At 42.5% G+C, this 18,683-nt stretch overlaps 1 protein-coding gene across 2 annotated transcripts; it reads right to left on the minus strand.

Moving 5' to 3' along the window:
• Window positions 1-3,085: 3,085 nt before the first annotated feature.
• TYROBP (transmembrane immune signaling adaptor TYROBP) lies at window positions 3,086-13,076 on the minus strand. 2 transcript variants are annotated; one of them, XM_087970885.1, is made up of 5 exons: window positions 12,876-13,076; window positions 10,307-10,327; window positions 6,768-6,902; window positions 5,273-5,304; window positions 3,086-4,480 (listed from the first exon to the last, which is right to left on the minus strand). In XM_087970885.1, the coding sequence occupies exons 1-5, from the start codon at window positions 13,042-13,044 to the stop codon at window positions 4,409-4,411; spliced, it is 429 nt and encodes a 142-aa protein (XP_087827011.1). In that variant the 5' UTR covers window positions 13,045-13,076; the 3' UTR covers window positions 3,086-4,408. The 2 variants fall into 2 exon arrangements, with proteins under 2 accessions (XP_087827011.1, XP_087827009.1); XM_087970883.1 differs by having other exon boundaries at window positions 6,765-6,902; window positions 12,876-13,074.
• Window positions 13,077-18,683: the final 5,607 nt, after the last annotated feature.

The raw sequence follows: 18,683 nt of genomic DNA on the forward strand, positions 1-18,683 counted from the left end.
AGGACAGGAATTTACAAGAAATTGTAAATTACAAGAAATGGCTCCAGCATTTTAGGAAGGAAGAAGAAACTCTGAGGAGCAGACCAGTGGGATGGAGCAAGTCTCCTCATCAATGACAAAAGGGTCCACCAACTCAGTTCCAGATTAAATCTTGCACCTATGCTGTCCAGTGGCGGGATTCAAATTATTTCTACTACTGGTTCTGTGGGCATGGCTTGGTGGGCGTGGCAGGGGAAGGATACCGCAAAATCTCTCTTTCCTCCCCACCCCACTAACCTGCTTTCCAGCTCCGTTCTCCTGTGCAGGACAACCAAAGAAGAACCGGCCAATCAGCTGGGACTTGGGAGGCAGAGAATAGATGGGGGCGGGACCAGTCACATGACTGTATGCACATGATACACAGCACCCCAAACAAGCCAACCCTACGTGAAAGTATCTCATGGTTTATACTTGTCTGGCTGGTTGATGGTTCAGTGTGTAGTACAGGAGTCAGCAACCCGCAGCTCTGGAGCCACATGTGGCTCTTTCATCCCCCTGCTGCGCCTCACTGTTGCCAATCGGCTCCACAATTGATAGGGCTTTAGGTTAGGGCAGGTAGAAGAAAAAGGATGCCACGCTAGGAGGAGACTCTATGGTGGGGAACCGGACTTCCAATTGGGTCCAGAGGGGGGGGGCTTCCGGTTAGAACCTTTATGGCTCTTTGAGTGTTTAAGGTTACTGATCCCTGGTGTAGGACAAACCTGCAGTGTTCATTTCGGTATGGGTACCTGGGTCCTGCAGTAGCTTCTATGGGACGGAACAGAGAACACATGCCCTCCATTGTCAGCTGCACAGCTCTTCAATGAGCCAGCAGGAAATAGCTTGTGGCTTTTACATTTATGCATGGCTATGTTGAAAAGCAGCTAATTAGAAAGAAGTGAAGCACACAGCCAATAAGTGCCCAACCCCTGAATGCAGATTGGTACATTTTGTAATTCACTAGCTGCCTAAGATCATGCAGACGGCATATGAATTTCACTGCGGTTTGCATGCCCTGCCCATTTTGTTTCACCCCTGCACAGTTGATGAATCTGATATTTGCAAGGGAGGGGGCAAAGTTAAAAGCCAATATCTCTAAGTGATCTTGATTAATAATTTGCCCACTGCTGCAGCGGTCTTGATTGAGCTCAACTAAGGCTAAAAGGAATTTCAAGCTTGCATCCAAACTGAACTGGGGTTCCAATAAAGGATAATATTTATAGCTCAAGGTTGAAATGAGGGGTCCTTGGTGCTCTCTGAGCTTGTTCGTTTTCTTGCAGACATTTCATGAACCAAATTAGGTAACATCATCAGTGCTAGAACTGGGGTGTTTAGATTAGATTAACAGAGTTGGAAGGGACCTTGTAGGTCATCTAGTCCAATCTCACCCCCTGCCCAAGCAAGAGACCCTACCCCATTTCTGACAGATGGCAGTCCAATCTCTTCTTGAAAGTTTCCAGGGATGAAGCTCCCATAACTTCCGAGGGCAAGTAGTTCCACGGATGGATTGTTCTCACTGTCAGAAAATTTCTCCTTGTTCAGTTTCCATCCATTATTACTTGTCTGGCCTTCAGGTGCTTTGGAAAATAACTTGACCCCCTCCTCTCTGCGGCAGCCCCTCAAATATTGGGACACTGCTATCATGTCTCCCCTGGTCCTTCTCTTCACTCTTCATGCTCTTCATATGTTTTAGTCTCTAATCCCTTAATCATCCTGGTTGCTCTTCTCTGCATTCTTTCCAGAGTCTCAACATCTTTTTTATAGTGTGGGGATCAAAACTGCATGCAGTACTCTAGGTGTGGTCTTACTAAGGCTTTATAGAGTGGTATTAGTACCTCCCTTGATCTTGACTGTATCCCTCTGTCTCTGTTAATGCATTTTAGGATTGTGTAGGCTTTACTGGCTGCCGCTGCACATTGCTAGTTCATATTTAATTGGTTGTCCACTAAGACGTCAAGATCCCTTTCACGGTTACTGCTATTATCATGGAGAAATCCATTCTGCAGAAATAGCCTTAAGCACAATAGAGCCTGATCACCGGTAAACCAGCTTAGAACTTCTTAACTTTTTAATGGTTTTTCTACATTGCTAGAAACCTGGCAATTAAAGGTCATTGAATGCAGTCATGAGGCAAACTATCTCCATAATTGTTGAAGGATATCACAAGATCAGAGAGATTGTGAAATTTCAGCTGTTGTTTTACTTTTATTTTAAATTTTGTATTTGAGAAATCAAGCTAGGAGACTCTCACAGGTGGGGTGGCCCCAGGGGTGGGATTCTACAGGTTCGCACCTATTCGCGAGAACCGGTTGTTAACATTCTAAGCAGTTGGGAGAACCGGTTGTTAGAAGAAATTACTGGCCTAATCCTGTAAGGAAGGCAGGAAGGAAACATTCTGGTGTTGCTTACAGAAACTGCCTCTCCGTTAACCCTTCTTACATTCTTGGCAGGACTAGACTTCCTGTCTCAGGAACTTCTCTGGAGTTTTTTCCCCCTCCTTTGCTGGTAACTTTGCTTGTGTGGAGTGACCGTTCGAAGTTACAATGGCACTGAAACAAGTGACTTATGACCATTTTTCACACTTACGATTGTTGCAGCATCCCAACAGTCATGAGAGGCCAGGCAAGGAGATGCGTGCCTCAATGTGAGTGATATTGAGTTGTCCACACCCAGCAAATAACATGACCACCAAGCCATGACCACCAACTAAGCCACGCCTACAGAACCGGTTGTTAATAAATTTGAATCCCACCCCTGGTTTTTCCCCTGTGGCTTCGTGTCTGCCTTATCCTCTCCTGGCTTCTAATATACCCATCTAGAGCCTTGGTATACATCCCTGGGTGGCCCTGTGGGGTAATCTTTAATTTAGTTTGAGATGAGAATCCAGCCATTCTCTTGCAGGCTTTTCAAACTGGTGGCCCATGGGCCGGATTCATCCTGCGCAGGCCATGCCCACCCCGGCTCCGCAAAGGCAAAAAATCATCATGATATGTCACGATACATCACATGACGTGATTGAGTTTGACACCCATGCTTTACAGCAATCAGAGGCATGGGATTTTCTCCGTATTTTAGCAAAGCAAACTTTATTGAATGGAAAAAAAAAACCCTCAATGAAAAAATATACACAAATTATATGCAAAAAAGGTAATAAAAGTAAAGCAAATCCATAAACAATATGCCAACCATGCACTTAAACAGGAAGCAAAGGAAATGAGGATCTCGTACATCAGGGCTGTCCAATCTTGGCAACATTTAAGACTTGTGGACTTCAACTCTCAGAATTCCTCAGCCAGCCATGCTGGTTGGGGGAATTCTGGGAGGTTGAAATTCCACAAGTCCTAAAGTTGCCAAGTTGGATACCCTTGTTTTAGAAGTTCTCTTTCCTTAGTTGATAGAACATCACCTTGCATGTTAGAGGGCCAAGGTTGACTTTCTAGTCTTTCTAATTAAAAGCAGGTTATGGGAAATGCTTCTCCCTGGAACTCAGTGTATACCAGAAGAAGTTAATAAACAAATAGCACTAGTAAAAGCAATTTATACATCTTCCATAACAACCATGCATTTGGGCTTTCCACATCTTTAAAAAAATGGTGGAACTTATTGGATTGGAAGTGAATTTAATGAACTTCATTGAAAATCAAATTCATCCGGTTTTAAGACCCTATTAATTTCAATTAATGTAAATTTCCTCAAAATCTAAAGGCAGCTATGCCTGAATTCAATCCTTTTGTTTTTGAGCAAAGAAAAAAGAAACAAAAGGAACTGAGAGGCTTCCATGAAAAAAGAAAATCTAAAAAATAGTTTCCCCAAATCTTCCAGGCAGCCTCCTTTGGATATATGGTTATGGGGACAACTCAGGTTCAGTTAGGTCTATGAGTCTGATGAGAGACATGGTCTGGATTGCTATGCGAGAAACTGTCTACTTTGAAATTATTTTGTTATTTATTGATTACATTTTTATGCCGTTCATCTCCTCTATCTGGGCAGAAATAATGCTTCTGTTTGGAGAACAGTGAGTTCACATTTCCTGAAGAACACTTTCAATGATGTGACCACCAATGAGTGGAATGAATGGTGATTCGGGTAATACTGTCCTAAATATGTCAATGTTTATTTACTTATTTGTTCAATTTATAAGCCATCTCGATTGCCCAAGCAACCTTAGGTGACACACTTATTAAACGAGTAGCAAGTATGGGTAGTGGGAGAAACAGACAGTTTTGAAAATAGATTAAATGTTGATTGAAGTGCAAGATGTTATATAGGGAAAACAGTCAGGTAGAACTTCACAGTGGAAAGCTTGCACACAACAGTTGGAGCTGTTGAAAATGACTTCAATCTCAGAATTTCTTATTTCATATTAGAAGGTCAAGGAAGTGGAGGAAGATTATCTGTAAGAAATTCGGGAAGCTGGATTTTTCAAGTCACTGTATATATCCACTCGCTGACCTTGAAGTTCCTGTGGGATCAGAAAGAGGATGTGTGCGTACATTATCATTCTCCTTTTCTCAAAGAATCCGAAGCTCTGATAAATTAGCAAAATTTTCTTTTGAGCCTGACCAGATGTCTTCAGAAAAATCAAATGCAAATCAGGCATAATATTAACCACCCATCTTCCTATTTCTCCACAATCTATACTCTCCAGAGAATGTATGAAGATTCTATTTAGCCAAGAGATGACAAACATTATGAATTAGCTGCATTTAGTGTTCCCCTCCTTAGCAACATTTACATATTGCTACATATTGGAACTAAACAGTCAGACTTTCCGGCAAATCTGTGATAAAATTCTTAGTTATTGGGAATGCTTGGTTGACACCAACTTGATAGCACATAATCAATAACACACATTTAAGTATAGCATGTGTCATGATTGGATTCACATTGAGTTAAAACTCAACAAATCACACAGTAGCCTGCATTCTCTCTGACTCGGTTTCTACAACGTTGCAAATTCTAAACCTGGCTTAACAAAAGACAACTGTTGTGTTCAAAATAACCTGCCCAAATCATGGATGGTGGTGCAGCATGACGACAAGCTGACCCAGAAACAAACCCAGCCTTACTATTGCATGCAACCTGGCTTCCTGTAGTAGGGCCCACATTGTGTGCATGTGCATGCAATGTTAAATGTCATCAACTCCTTTTTTCTCCCTCCCAGGCTAGCAGAGAAGCTGCAGCTGTCACTCCACAACCCACAATGGAGACCACAGGAAGAAAAGTAAATATAGTGTTTATACATTATACTTACCTCATAGGGAGATTCATGCTGAGCCTTGTTTGCTAAGAAGAAAGAGAAGGCTGTGAGTGTATGAAACATATTTTTGAGATTCTACCCAAAGAGAATCAAGAGATGGGAACGGAGGTTGCGTTATCTCACTTGCTGAAATGATGCGACACTGAAACTGTGGTTAATGGTTTACTGAAAGGCTGCGGCTTCAAGCTAGGATTGCCCAACTTGAATTTTCAGACAATGCCACCTGACCTTCTTTGGGCTTAAAAATAAAAAGAGGTCCATCTGACCACGTGTTTCAGTGGACACTGACTTCCTTACCAAGACGGTTTTCTGAAGAATTCTAGCTTGTCTCTCTGCTGCCTTCCTCCATTTTAAAGCTCCTTTTATAATACTTCAGATGACAGATAGAGAGATGATAGATAGATAGATAGATAGATAGATAGATAGATAGATGATAGATAGATACATAGATAGATAGATAGATAGATAGATAGATAGATAGATGATAGATGATGATAGATAGATAGATAGATAGATAGATAGATAGATAGATAGATAGATAGATAGATAGATAGATGATAGATATGATATAAATGTAGATTATAGATATAGATCGATAGATATAGATAGATCAAGAGAAGCTTTTTAACCCGTTCTCTTCCTTTTTCTCTGCTAAGAAGAAAGCACAGATCCTTCTCTTTTTCCCAAATGCATTAGGGTTGCGTTATAATCTAGAACAGTTTTTCAAGCATGGCAACTTTAAGATGGGTGGATTTCAACTCCTAGAATTCCCCAGCCAGCCATGGCTTTTGTTAAGCCATGCCGGCTAGGGAATTCTGGGAGATGAAGTCCACCCATTGTCAATGTTCCAACTAACCAACTTCAAACCAATAAACTCTGAGACAAACAATTCCTCAAAGTTCCATTTTATTAGAGTTGCCCTATTGGCACATCTGGGAAAACCCAATTTTGAGAGTTCTGGGTTTTCCCTTCCCAAAAGAGAAATCAAAGATCCATCCCCTGCACCCATCAGTCCAACACATGGCCCAAGCAAATCTTCGTCCCAATTGGAGACATCCCTCCAGTCGCTCCCCTCCAGGTGCAGAGCAACATGTCCTTGAAACTCTGAGAAAAGAATGTTGTTCTGTTTGGTCTTCTATCGCCCCTCCCAAGTTCCCAGGCACTGAATGTGGCAGCCTCAAAGCTCCCGAGTAAATTATGGCTTCCAAGGCTGACACCCATCTTAAAGTTGCCAAGTTTGAAAAACTCCGTTTCTACGACCTTGTCTTATGGAGGCTCCGCAGATTGTACTTGGCATGGATGGTATGCTAAAACAGTGAGGGTCAAGGCCAGCTAACACCGTCGACTTTGCCAAGTGCGCATTCAGCACACAGCCATTTGCTGTGGGCACAAAAGTCTCTTTCACTTAGATCCACGCACCATCAAGCACTGACATTTCTTCAAGGGGAAAGTGTGCACTGGGGATGTGGGAATCTCTCCTCCTTACCACTGCTGGTTGCTTGCTGTTTATAGATACAGCTGACCACGTAGTAGACTCCAAGAGCAATGAGCAAAGTCAGGAACAAATCTCCCAGCACGACTCCTGCAATGGTACCGGGATTGATCTGATAGCAATGGCCATAATCTGGGGATTAAAAAGGATAGAACCGTGAGAAGCCTAGAGACCTGCTTTCTGGGGCTTCATGTATCATTTCAGCCCTAATTTCTTGGCAATGAGAAGCTGGTTCTACCATGAGGTCCTAAGTGCTCTCTGAGCTTGGTTGTTTGCTTGCAAAACAGATGGCTTTATTACCTGGTCAGGTAACACCATCACTGCACTGATGATGTTACCTGGTCAGGTATAGTCAGATGTCAGCAGCAGTGGTGGGATTCAAATTGTTTTTACTACTGTTTCTGTGGACATGGCTTGGTGGGTGTGGCATGGTTTGGTGGGCGTGGCATGGCTTGGCTTGGTGAGCATGGCAGGGGAAGGATACTGCAAAATCCCCATTCCCTCCCTGCCCCACTAACCTGCTTTCCAGCTCCGTTCTCCTGTGCAAGGCAACCAAAGAAGACCCAGCCGATCAGCTGGGACTCGGGAGGTGGAGAATAGATGGGGGCGGGGCCAGTCAGAGGTGGCATTGGCCGGTTCTCTGAACTACTCAAAATTTCTGCTACCAGTTTTCCAGAACTGGTCAGAACCTGCTGAATACCACCTCTAGTCTGCAGCTAAACAACCCAAGCTTGGAGAGAACCAAGAACTCCATGGCTCAGCCTCGAGCTACAGATATTCTTTTCTATTAGGCTGGCCCTACCATTAAGCCAAAATAACCTTCTCTACAGAAACATCCCCAATTTAGGGCAGATGCAACGTTAGGGAGTCTCCTTGCATCTTTCATGCAGCTCTAGGAACGTCAGAAGAGTTAGCAGCAATATGCACATTTTTCTATTTTTTTTTTATCAGATCTTTTTTTTTACTCACTCTGTTTCCTGCTTGCATTTGCAGCCTAGAATAGTTGCAGCAGGTTCGGGGAAAAGGGGGAGACAATTGGATCAGGGAAGAAACAGTTTTCCATTTTAATTTATTATAATCAAAGATCAGCAGAAGAAAACAGGAAAAGCGAGTCACGGCTGCTTGGCCTGTTGCTAAATTGGAGTTTTAAAACTTCAGCTTGTAATCTTTATTTATAACTCCAGAGATTGAATGCAGGGATGAGCATTCTTTCACTTTTATAGAATTATAAAGTAGAGTATAGGACCCGCTGCATGTTAAAAAAAACACCTTTGTGCACAATTCTCCACGTCTTGCTATCTTTTTCAGGTTGTGACCATTTCTGCAAGCTATTTTTCCCCCCTACACATAATGCACTTTTCTCTAGGTGAGTTGCATCATTACGGCTGCTTCCTCATTAACACCACAGCTGCAAAATTCGAAATGAGCGGATTTCATTGTACAACCTAAATTTCAAAATTTTGGCCTATCCGTTTAAGAGCAAGGAGTGAAGACATTGCAAAAGGCATTTTTCCCCCTTTAATAAGGATCAGACTGAATCTATAAATAAATACAATAGAATGCAGAACTTGGAGACTAGATTGAAAACACCAGATGCTATGCCATTCCTGAGAGCAAGCAGGTGTTGGGTTTGTTCAACAATCTGGAGAAGTCAATACAGCAGTGATGGCGAACCCATGATATGCATGTCAAAGATGTCACACCACAATGTTTTTATGGGGTGGGGGAACGACACACATCAGCATTCATCAACACCCGACAACAACTTTTCTCAAAAAGCACTCCCCCCTCTTTCTCACATGATTTTCAGAGGCCGTATGAAAACAGGGTGCGTTTTCTTGTGCAGCTCCTGAGGCCTCCAGAAGTAAAGCTTATAAAACTCTTGTGAGAATGAGGTGTGCTTTTGTGAAGTTTTTGGAGGCTGCAGAGGCTGCAGAAGAGCATTCTTCGAAGCTGCTTCAAGAAGATTAGGGTGACATCATTCCCCAAAGGTCACGTGCCTGAAGAGTGGCACAAGGTGGCCTTCTTCCGTGACAGTGGTGGCACTAGAGTTGAAGCTGAGGCCTGGGGTGTTGAGAATTTTTTTTACTTTTGTGTTTCTCTCTGTGTCTCTCTGTCTCTCTGTCTCTCTTTCTCTGTCTCTCTTTCTCTCTGTGTGCGTCTCTCTCTCTCTGTCTGTCTGTCTGTCTGTCTGTCTCTCTCTCTCTCTCTCTCTGTCTCTCTCTCTCACTCTGTCTCTCTGTCTGTCTCTCTGTCTGTCTGTCTCTGTTTCTGCCTCTGTCTCTATCTCTCTCTTTCTCTGTGTGTGTGTCTCTCTCACTCTCTGTCTCTGTCTCTCTGTCTCTGTCTCTCTGTCTTTGTCTCTGTCTGTCTCTGTTTCTCTCTGTGTCTGTCTCTCTCTCTCTGTCTCTCTGTCTTTGTCTCCGTCTGTCTCTCTGTCTCTCTCTGTCTCTCTTTCTCTTTCTCTCTTTCTCTCTGTGTGCGTCTCTCTCTCTGTCTCTCTCTCTGTCTGTCTCTCTCTGTCTCTCTCTCACTCTGTCTCTCTCACTCTGTCTCTCTGTCCGTCTCTGTCTCTCTCTCTCTGTCTGTTTCTGTCTCTCTCTCTCTCTCTCTCTCTCTCTCTGTGTCTCTCTCTCTCACTCTCTGTCTCTCTCTCTTTGTCTCTCTGTCTTTGTCTCTGTCTGTCTCTCTGTCTCTCTCTGTCTCTGTCTCTCTCTTTGTACTTGTGGGGGGCGGGCAGGTGGGTACATGCTTGTATGCATATGCGTGTGACATGCCAGCAGAGTCATGTTGGGCAGTTTCCAAATTTTTGACACGCTAAGCCTACAAGTTTCACCATTCCTGCTATAGAGAAATCTACACGAGAAGGGAAAGTACACTCAAGAAATATCTATACCTACGGAGCATATTAATTACAAATGTTAGTAGTTCTCCTGCAGAGAAGCAGTGTGGAGAAACAATTGGCGCAGCACTAAAATTTTAAACAGCAACGGTTCGCCTATTTGTATACCAGAGGACAAGCTGCCTTGTCTAAACCATCTTTTTCCAATAGAATGCCTTACGGTTATGACTGGATGTTAATTCCGGATCTAGTGTGGCATAGCCGTGAAAAATGCTAGACAAGGTTTTGCAGCCAGTCACTCTCTCTCCCCCCCAACTCACTTCACAAAATTTGCTCTTTGTGGGTCAAACAGGGGAGCAGCCAGTCCCACCTTCAGCTATATTAGTATGATATAAATCTGATTGATTTATTAATGTGCTATCAAGTCATGTTTGACTTCTAGTGACCACATAGATTTTTCTCCGTGGGAAAAAGAACCCCTGATAAACAAACTCCCATAATCATCCAGGCAGCATAAATACTCCAACAAAGAGTTGGAGGGGACTCGTAGTTCAAAACCTTTGTAGGGCACCAGACTTGTGAAGGCTGTTCCCAAAACACATTCATTTTTGTGGCACTTCCCTGTTTTCTTTCTGTGTCATGTACCGGCTAGCTAGGCCACTATTTATGAAGAAGGAAGTGAAATGGCTCTTACCATTTGCAACTTGGGCAGCTCCTGTGAAAGAGATAAGAAAAAAAGGAGGCTGTGTTTGTTATCTAGTTTGTGACATCATTTAAGCAAGCCCACCCATTCCTCCCCAATTCATTTTTTCCAGAGATGATACAATGAGTAGCTGCTCTAACACTGAGTTAGACCAACATAGGATTTCAATGGTGAAGGTGGGAGAAAGGAAAGGGAGACAGCCCGGTTACGCAGACCCAAGTTATACATGAGACACATTACAAGCAAGTAATCAATGAACTGATGTAATGTGCTAAAAACCTCATTGGGTTGGAGGCCTTCTGAGATTGCCTGACACTTTTCAATGTGTGCACATTTAGCAATGGTTCCCACTTCACCCCCACTGAATCCTATATCAACCTAGCCACTTGGATGACGTGAGCTGTAGCTCATGAAAGCATCTGCCATTTATTAATCAAGAAAAGATTCTGCCACACTCCGCCTATTTTTTATTTTTTTTTGCCACCATCGATTATTCAGAAAGGGACTATAATAGAGCATTTATATCTACAGGTGAGTTTTAGGTCTGTAAAGCCATTAGAGAGGCAAAAACAATTGGTTCCCTTTTGTATCTTTTAATTGCTTTAATCTAGAGAAATAAACAGAGTAAAGATTCAACATTTGTGAAAGTAATTTGGATCATGGTGTTTTAATTTTTCTAACCTTTTTCAAGAAGGGGGGGAAAGAAAGCTCCCTCTGGCAGTGTTGAGAAGCAACTGTGTTGTGTTGAACGGAGTTGGAGGAGTTGCTCTTGTTAGTATAAACCTTCCGTTTCACTCGGCATAATTAACCGTGTTACTAAATCAATAAATTTTCTGAGATTGCGCAACGGGTTGAGTTATATATTAGCCTAGTGAGTTGACAGCACACTAGGCCACAAAAATGTAAGTGAGATTAAAATTATGCCACCTTTATGCCAGTTGTATGAATAGAGCTATTGTTTAATCTGCTAATTTGTGAGTGTTGGTATCAGTGATATTTTCAAACCCAAAGACGCTGGTTAGAATGTCTTGGAAGTGTGCGTGTGGGGTGGGTGGGTGGGTTTCCATCTCCCATTTTATGTCTCTTCACTACCAACACCCCTAGTTCTCTCATGATTTAGAAGAGAAAGAGTAAGAGAAAAACACGGTATTTTAAATGTTTAAAATAAAAGATGTAAGGGAGGAGGATTAATAGCTGCTGTGCAGATTGTAGCTGAACTGTTTCACGCCATAAGCCACAACACATTTCCTCTGAGGACTGTGTCACAGGCTGTATTATATCATGCAGAGGGCTCAACTTGATGGCCGGCCCTTCCCTCCTTCCCTCCCACACATTGGGTTCTTTGCAACTGGTATGAAGGATTGTACATTTTTGACATAATGGAGCAGGAATACCAAGCCCATTACTGATAGCTGAACAGAGAATCAGAAGACCCAAGGAATCATTTTGTACTCATATCCTCAGGTTGCATTTCCTGTGGTTGTGACACCCCAAAATTTTCCAGAGATTTTTTTCCCCATCTGAAACTGTTTGTTAAAGTGTCCTATAAGATTACAGGCTTTACAGAAGCCTTCCAAACCCTTCAGAGATATAGCAAACAGTGGTTTTAAAAAGATGGTCTGGGAGGCTGTAGTTAGAAAAGGGCCAACAGAAGAAGAAAAAGAAGGAGGAGGAGGAGGAGGAGGAGGAGGAGGAGGAGGAGGAGGGAGGAAGAGGAGGAGGAGGAGGAGGAGGAGGAGGAGGAGGAGGAGGAGGAGGAGGAGGAGGAGGAGAGAAGAAGAGGAGGAGGAGGAGGAGGAGGAGGAGGAGGAGGAGGAGGAGGAGGAGGAGGAGGAGAAGAGGAGGAGGAGGAGGAGGAGGAGGAGAAGAAGAGGAGGAGGAGGAGGAGGAGGAGGAGGAGGAAGAGAAGAAGAAGAAGAGGAGGAGGAGGAGGAGGAGGAGGGGAGGAGGAGGAGGAGGAGGAGGAGAGAAGAGGAGGAGGAGAAGAGAGGAGGAGGAGGAGGAGAGAGAAGAGGAGGAGAGAGGAGGAGGAGGAGGGGAGGGGAGGAGGAGGAGGAGAAGGAGAGGAGGAGGAGGAGGAGGAGGGAGAGAAGAGGAGGAGGAGGAGGGAGGAGGAGGAGGAGGAGAAGAGGAGGAGGAGAAGAGGAGGAGGAGGAGAGGGAGGAGGAGAAGAAGAGGAGAAAGAGGAGGAGGAGGAGGAGAGGAGGAGGAGAGGAGAAGAAGAAGAAGAAGAAGAAGAAGAAGAAGAAGAAGAAGAAGAAGAAGAAGAAGAAGAAGAAGAAGAAGAAGAAGAAGAAGAAGAAGAAGAAGAAGAAGAAGAAGAAGAAGAAGAAGAAGAAGAGAAGAAGAAAGAATTCTTCTCGTGATTTGGCTTTGGGAGGCCACCACCAGCCCCAGAAGACTAACCAGAAGGATTTATGTGCTTTAACACATTTTTCCTCTTAAAATACAGCCTGAGAAAATGCCTGGAAATTATATTCATCAAGGGATAGTCAATAAAAGGCAAGTTCTTTCTAAGCCAGAAAGCCAAAGGAGATTAAAAAATGGGGACACAACTCACCCAACTGAGGCCAGGTCAAACCCAGGAGAATGGGGAGGATTGGGAATCCTAACTGTGCCATATTAGACGTTCCCAAGTTGAGGGATTGCCGTTGACCCTGAAGTCTTTCTTGTTGGGAATAGAGCGTCCAAGAGTGAGGGCGTTGGGACTGGAGGGGTAGTGGTGACATCCGTCTGAAGAGCGAGAGAACAGGAAGAGAAATAGCTCTAGGCAGGAAACCTCAAAAAAAGGGAAGAGGTTGTCACTGTGATGGGATCAAGTCAGCAAGAACCCTCCTGCTCACCCCACCCCACCCCACCCCGCTTCTCCGGAAGTAAGTCCAGCTTAAAAAGAAGAGCCTGAGATCTCAGCTTTGCTTCTGACCTGAAGCAGCTTCAGTCAGGTGGCCTGTAGGTTTATCCTTGCCTCTTTTCCTCTTTTCCTTCTCCTTTGCCTTTTGGGTTTTGCTTTGCTTAGTTCTGGGGTTAGTTTTTGGTTTGTTTTTTTTTGTTTTAATCCTTCAGATTTGACTTTTGAGTTATTGTACGCCACTCAAAATCTTTATGGAATTGAGTGGCATAGAAATAATAAAAAATATAAAAGTATCTATCTGTCTGTCCATCCATCCATCCATCCATCCATCCGTCATCCATCATCCGTCTCTCTCTCTCTCTCTCTCCCTCCCTCCATCCATCCATCCATCCATCCATCCATCCATCCATCCATCCATCCATCTATCCATCTGTCTGTCTGTCTGTCTATCTATCTATCTGTGCATCTGTCTGTTTGTCTATCCATCCATCTGTCCATCCATCCCTCCATCCCTCCATCTGTTTATCCATTTATCTTTCTATCTGTCTGTCTATCTGTCTATCCATCTATCCATTTGTCCGTCCATCTGTCTGTCTGTCTATCTATCTGTCTGTCTGTCTATCTATCTATCTATCTATCTATCTATCTATCTATCTATCTATCTATCTATCTATCTATCTGTGTCTGTGCATCTGTCTGTTTGTCTATGCATCCATCTGTCCATCCCTCCATCCCTCCATGTGTCTATCCATCTATCTTTCTATCTGTCTGTCTATCTGTCCATCCATCCATTCGTCCGTCCATTATCTATCTATGTATCTATCTATCTATCTATCTATCTATCTATCTATCTATCTATCTATCATCTATCTATCTATCTATCTATCTATCTATCTATCTATCTATCATCTATCTATCTATCATCTCTATTAAATGTATATGCTGCCCATTTCCCTGTGAGGCAACTCTGGGTGGTTTTTCACCCCAGAAATGGAAAACGATGGATATGAAAGGACGGGTATAAGTGTAGCATCTCTTCCCAATGTTTCAATTTCTGATTTTCTACAATCCTTTGCCAGTGACCACACTGAACATAGACCATAGAATAACAGAGCTGGAAAGGGACCTTGGAGGTCTTCTAGTCCAACTGTTGGGTGAAGCTGGAGGAAAAGGATGTCCAAGATAGTAGGCAGGAACCAGTTTGCTGACTCATAAACTTAATAGTTGGAACCCATCTGTAAGGACTATGCCTGGAGTTCCTACCACAAAACCTTCTGCAAACCAAAGGGACATGGAAAGGGGAGCATAGGAGATTGAGGTCTAGTTGATAACCACAGTTGCCAAAGATAGAATGCAAGAATTAGTGATTTGAAGGAAGGAAGGAAGGAAGGAAGGAAGGAAGGAAGGAAGGAAGGAAGGAAGGAAGGAAGGAAGGAAGGAAGGAAGGAAGGAAGGAAGGAAGGAAGGAAAGGCTATGGGAGGTATTAAGGAGACGGGTATTTTAAAGGTCGGTTGGAAGGTAGGCAGCAGGAAAACACCTCAAGAAATAACTTATTAAAGCTTCTGCCCATTTTTGTTGCTCCTAGGAAAATTGAGAACATCAAGACAACAAGCAATTAAAAGTACCTTCTTAGGCAACAAGGTAAGAGCTACTCTTGCAAATGCATATTCCCTTTTTATATGAAAAGGTCTTCTCATTGAGTGGGTCTAAAGGGCTTGGGTTTGGAAACTATGAATGGAGAAAAAAAAGAATGATTCCCATTGATAAATTTATTTTGCAGTTTTCAAACAATTCCAAACTAAATTAATTTATTCATTATTTGAAAGTTGGCGGCATAGGTGTCTAAACTTTGTAGTGCAGCCTGATGATAATGTTGGTGATAATAGTTAAAGGATCTGCAGAAAAAAACTACATATGCCTAAAATTAATATACCCTAAAACATGAAAGTAGGGAAAGACATTTGCAAAAGCTCTGCGCCTTAGACCAAATTCATGCAAAAATTCACACCTGGGACAATACGTCAATGTTAAGACAAACATTCTCTGCATTTATTTATTGGAATGTTTAAATACAATGCAAGTACGAAGAAGGAAGGGAAAAATAAGAAAAAGTAAATGTAAAATTATTATTTTTGCCATACTTGAGCCACGGTGGTGCAGGCTACTTCTGCTGACTGCATGCAGCCTGAAATTTGGCAGTTCAAATCTCACCAGGCTCAAGGTTGATTCAGCCTTCCAAGGTGGTTAAAATAAGGACCCAGATTGTTGGGGACAATATGCTGACTCTGTAAACCGCTTAGAGAGAGAGCTGTAAAGCACTGTAAAGCAGTATATAAGTCTAAATACTATAGCTATTGCTATCTTTCCCCTCCCTCCATCTTTTCATTTATTAATTAATCAATTAAATGTATATGTCGCTCATCTCACTCTTCAGAGTGACTCTGGACTTTTACTTCTTCCTCCCCTTACTTTATAATTCCCCCCTTTTAACTCTTTTTAATCCTCAAATTGATAAATCGTTAATTCTTGATGAATGTATCTTTTCTTTTATGGACACTGAGATCATTTGCACCAAGACAAATTCCTTGTGTGTCCAATCACACTTGGCCAATAAAGAATTCTATTCCATTCTATTCAGTACTTTCTTATTTCAGCAAAAAAAAAGTGTGCATAAGGTTTCCAATCTTTCAAAAAAAATGTTTATCATTTTTCCCCCCTCTGACTTAAACTGGTCAGCTTCACCATTTCTGCAAGTTCTGTCAAGTTTACAATCTAATCTACCCACTCTGGGTATTTCCTTATTCTTCCATCTTGCTGCAGTTACTATGTATAATATTAATTTCCCTTGTTGCTTTTCTATTTCAATATTCCTAAAACCCAATAGAAACAATTAAGGCTTTCTCAAAGTTACAATGACATACCGACATGTTGGCAGTAATGAAAAAAAAAATGAAATAAATTCAAATGGACGAGTTTACTCCTTGCTAACCTTCCTCTCTGGGAGGTGGATTAAATTAAAAGAAGGCTCTTATCTTCCAAATATGAAGCAAGAAGGATTTATTTCATATATCTCAATCCCAGCGTGCACTGCTGCTACTTCCAAGACAGACGTACTCTAGATGTTTGAGCCGGCTTCTTAATTTGGGGAAATCCCTGATTTTCTTACTTCCTTACTCAATCTTCCAGGAGATTCACGAGCTAGACAAACTGGTTGAGAAACCCGTTGCTTTAAAATGCCCCAGATGGCATTTTTCCTCAAGCTTTGTGATAACCTGCAAGGGGACCCCATAGAAAATAATTCCAAATGCACTCATAGACTTTCATCAAGTCAATATAAAGTGACTACCCATTTTTCTTGGATTGTATTGTATGTTTTGGTGCTTCTGAGTCTAGTCAAGTCTTGACTCCTGATGGACAGCCTGGAATTTTCTTGGCAAGGATTTTTCAGAAGTGGTTTGATGTTGCCTTCTTCCTGGGGTTCAGATGGAATGACTGGCCCCAGGTGCCCCAGCTGGCTTGGTGCCTAAAATGGGATTAGAACTCACACCTTCCAGGTTTCTAGCCCAGTGCCTTAACTGCTAGACCAAATGGTCTCTTTTGGATTTTACAGCCCCTTTGTCTAAGCCAGTGGAACTGTTTTGAATGAGGTGGTGAAGTTGAAGTTGAAAGGAATAGAAATTTCTCTTTAGTTCTAAGTTACTTCTCTCTTTGATTAGTTTCCAACCATTGCTTCTTGTCCTGCTTTCAGGTGCTTTGGAGAATATGTTGACTCCCTCTTCTTTGTGGCAGCCCCTGAGATATTGGAACACTGCTATCATGTCTCCCCGAGTCCTTCGTTTCATTAAACTAGACAAACCCAATTTCAGTAACCATTCTTTAGCCTCCAGTTCCATAGCTCTTAGACTAATATACCGCTTCACAGTGCTTGACAGCCCTCTCTAAACGGTTTACAGAGTCGGCATATTGTCCTCCAACAATCTGGGCTCTCATTTTATTGACCGGTAGTGGAAATTTTGAGTAGTTCAGAGAACCAGCAAATCCCACCTTTGACTGGAGATTTTACAGTATCCTTCCCCTGCCACGCCCACCAAGCCATGCCCACAGGACCACTAGTAAAAAAATTTTGAATCCCATCACTGGAGTCAACCTTCAGCCAGTGAGACTTGAACTGCCAAACTGCTGGCGGTTGGCAGTCAGCAGAAATAGCCTGCAGTATTACATTCTAACCACTGTGCCACCACAGAGGCATGGAAGGTATTAGCATGCCACCCTTGAAATTAAACGGACATAAAGATGATACTACTGCAGTAAGCCTGAGGTTTAAACATCCAGACTGCTGCCAGAGGACCAGTTAGCCTTTTCTATATTTCTTTGCAGCCATCTAATGGATCTCCCAATTATTACAAGACAGATGTGGCAGTGATGTGAAGCCAGCTGGGTGGGTGCTTAGGCCAGTGCCATCAAAGAGTCCCCTTGGGGGAAGATGGGTAGCTATATGACTTTGATTAATCAATCAATAAATAAGTAAATCACATTCCTTCTCAGTTAAGCCTCTAAAGTTCTTAGACCAGTATTTCTCAACCTTGGCGAGAGGTATGGATGTCAACTCCCAGGATTCCCTAGTCAGTTTGGAAATGATCGAATACAAGTTTAATGCAGTGTAATAATCTCTCACCTTGGAAGAGCATTTTGCTTAGTGTGCCCTCTAGTGGTCAAGGAGAGCCTCGCAGAAACCTAGCAAAGGTAGAATAGAATAGAATAGAATAGAATAGAATAGAATAGAACAGAACAGAACAGAACAGAATAGAATAGAATAGAATAGAATAGAATAGAATAGAATAGAATAGAATAGAATACTTTATTGGCCAAATGTGATTGGACACACAAGGAATTTGTCTAGGTGTAAATATTCTCAGTATACATAAAAGTAAAGATACATTCGTCAATAATCGAGAATCATAAGGTACGACACTTAATGATAGTCATAGGGTGCCATAAGCAATCAAATCATACTAGGAAACAGTCAATATAGATTGTTCTACAAGCAACAAAGTTACAGTCATACAGTCGCAAGTGGGAGGGGATGGGTGATAAGGAGTGATGAGAAGATTAATAGTAATAATAGTGCAGACTTCATAAATAGTTGGACAGTGTTGAGGGAATTATTTGTTTAGCAGAGTGATGGCGTTCGGGGAAAAACTGTTCTTGTGTCTAGTTGTTCTGGTGTGCAGTGCTTTATAGCGTCGTTTTGAAGGAAGGAGTTGAAACAGTTTATGTCTGGGATGTGAGGGGTGTGTAAATATTTTCACAGCCCTCTTTTTGACTCATGCAGTATACAGGTCCTCGATTGAAGGCAGATTGGTAGTAATTGTTTTTTCTGCAGTCCTAATTACTCTCTGGAGTCTGTGTCTGTCTTGTTGGGTTGCAGAACCAAACCAGACAGTTATAGAGGTGCAGATGACAGACTCAATCATTCCTCTGTAGAACTGTATCAGCAGCTCCTTGGGCAGTTTGAA

The sequence above is a fragment of the Notechis scutatus genome, chromosome 8 (assembly GCF_049901735.1).
Source record: "Notechis scutatus isolate UNSWTSFEM ecotype Mainland chromosome 8, rNotScu1.2, whole genome shotgun sequence".
In the NCBI taxonomy this organism is placed as follows: domain Eukaryota; kingdom Metazoa; phylum Chordata; class Lepidosauria; order Squamata; family Elapidae; genus Notechis; species Notechis scutatus.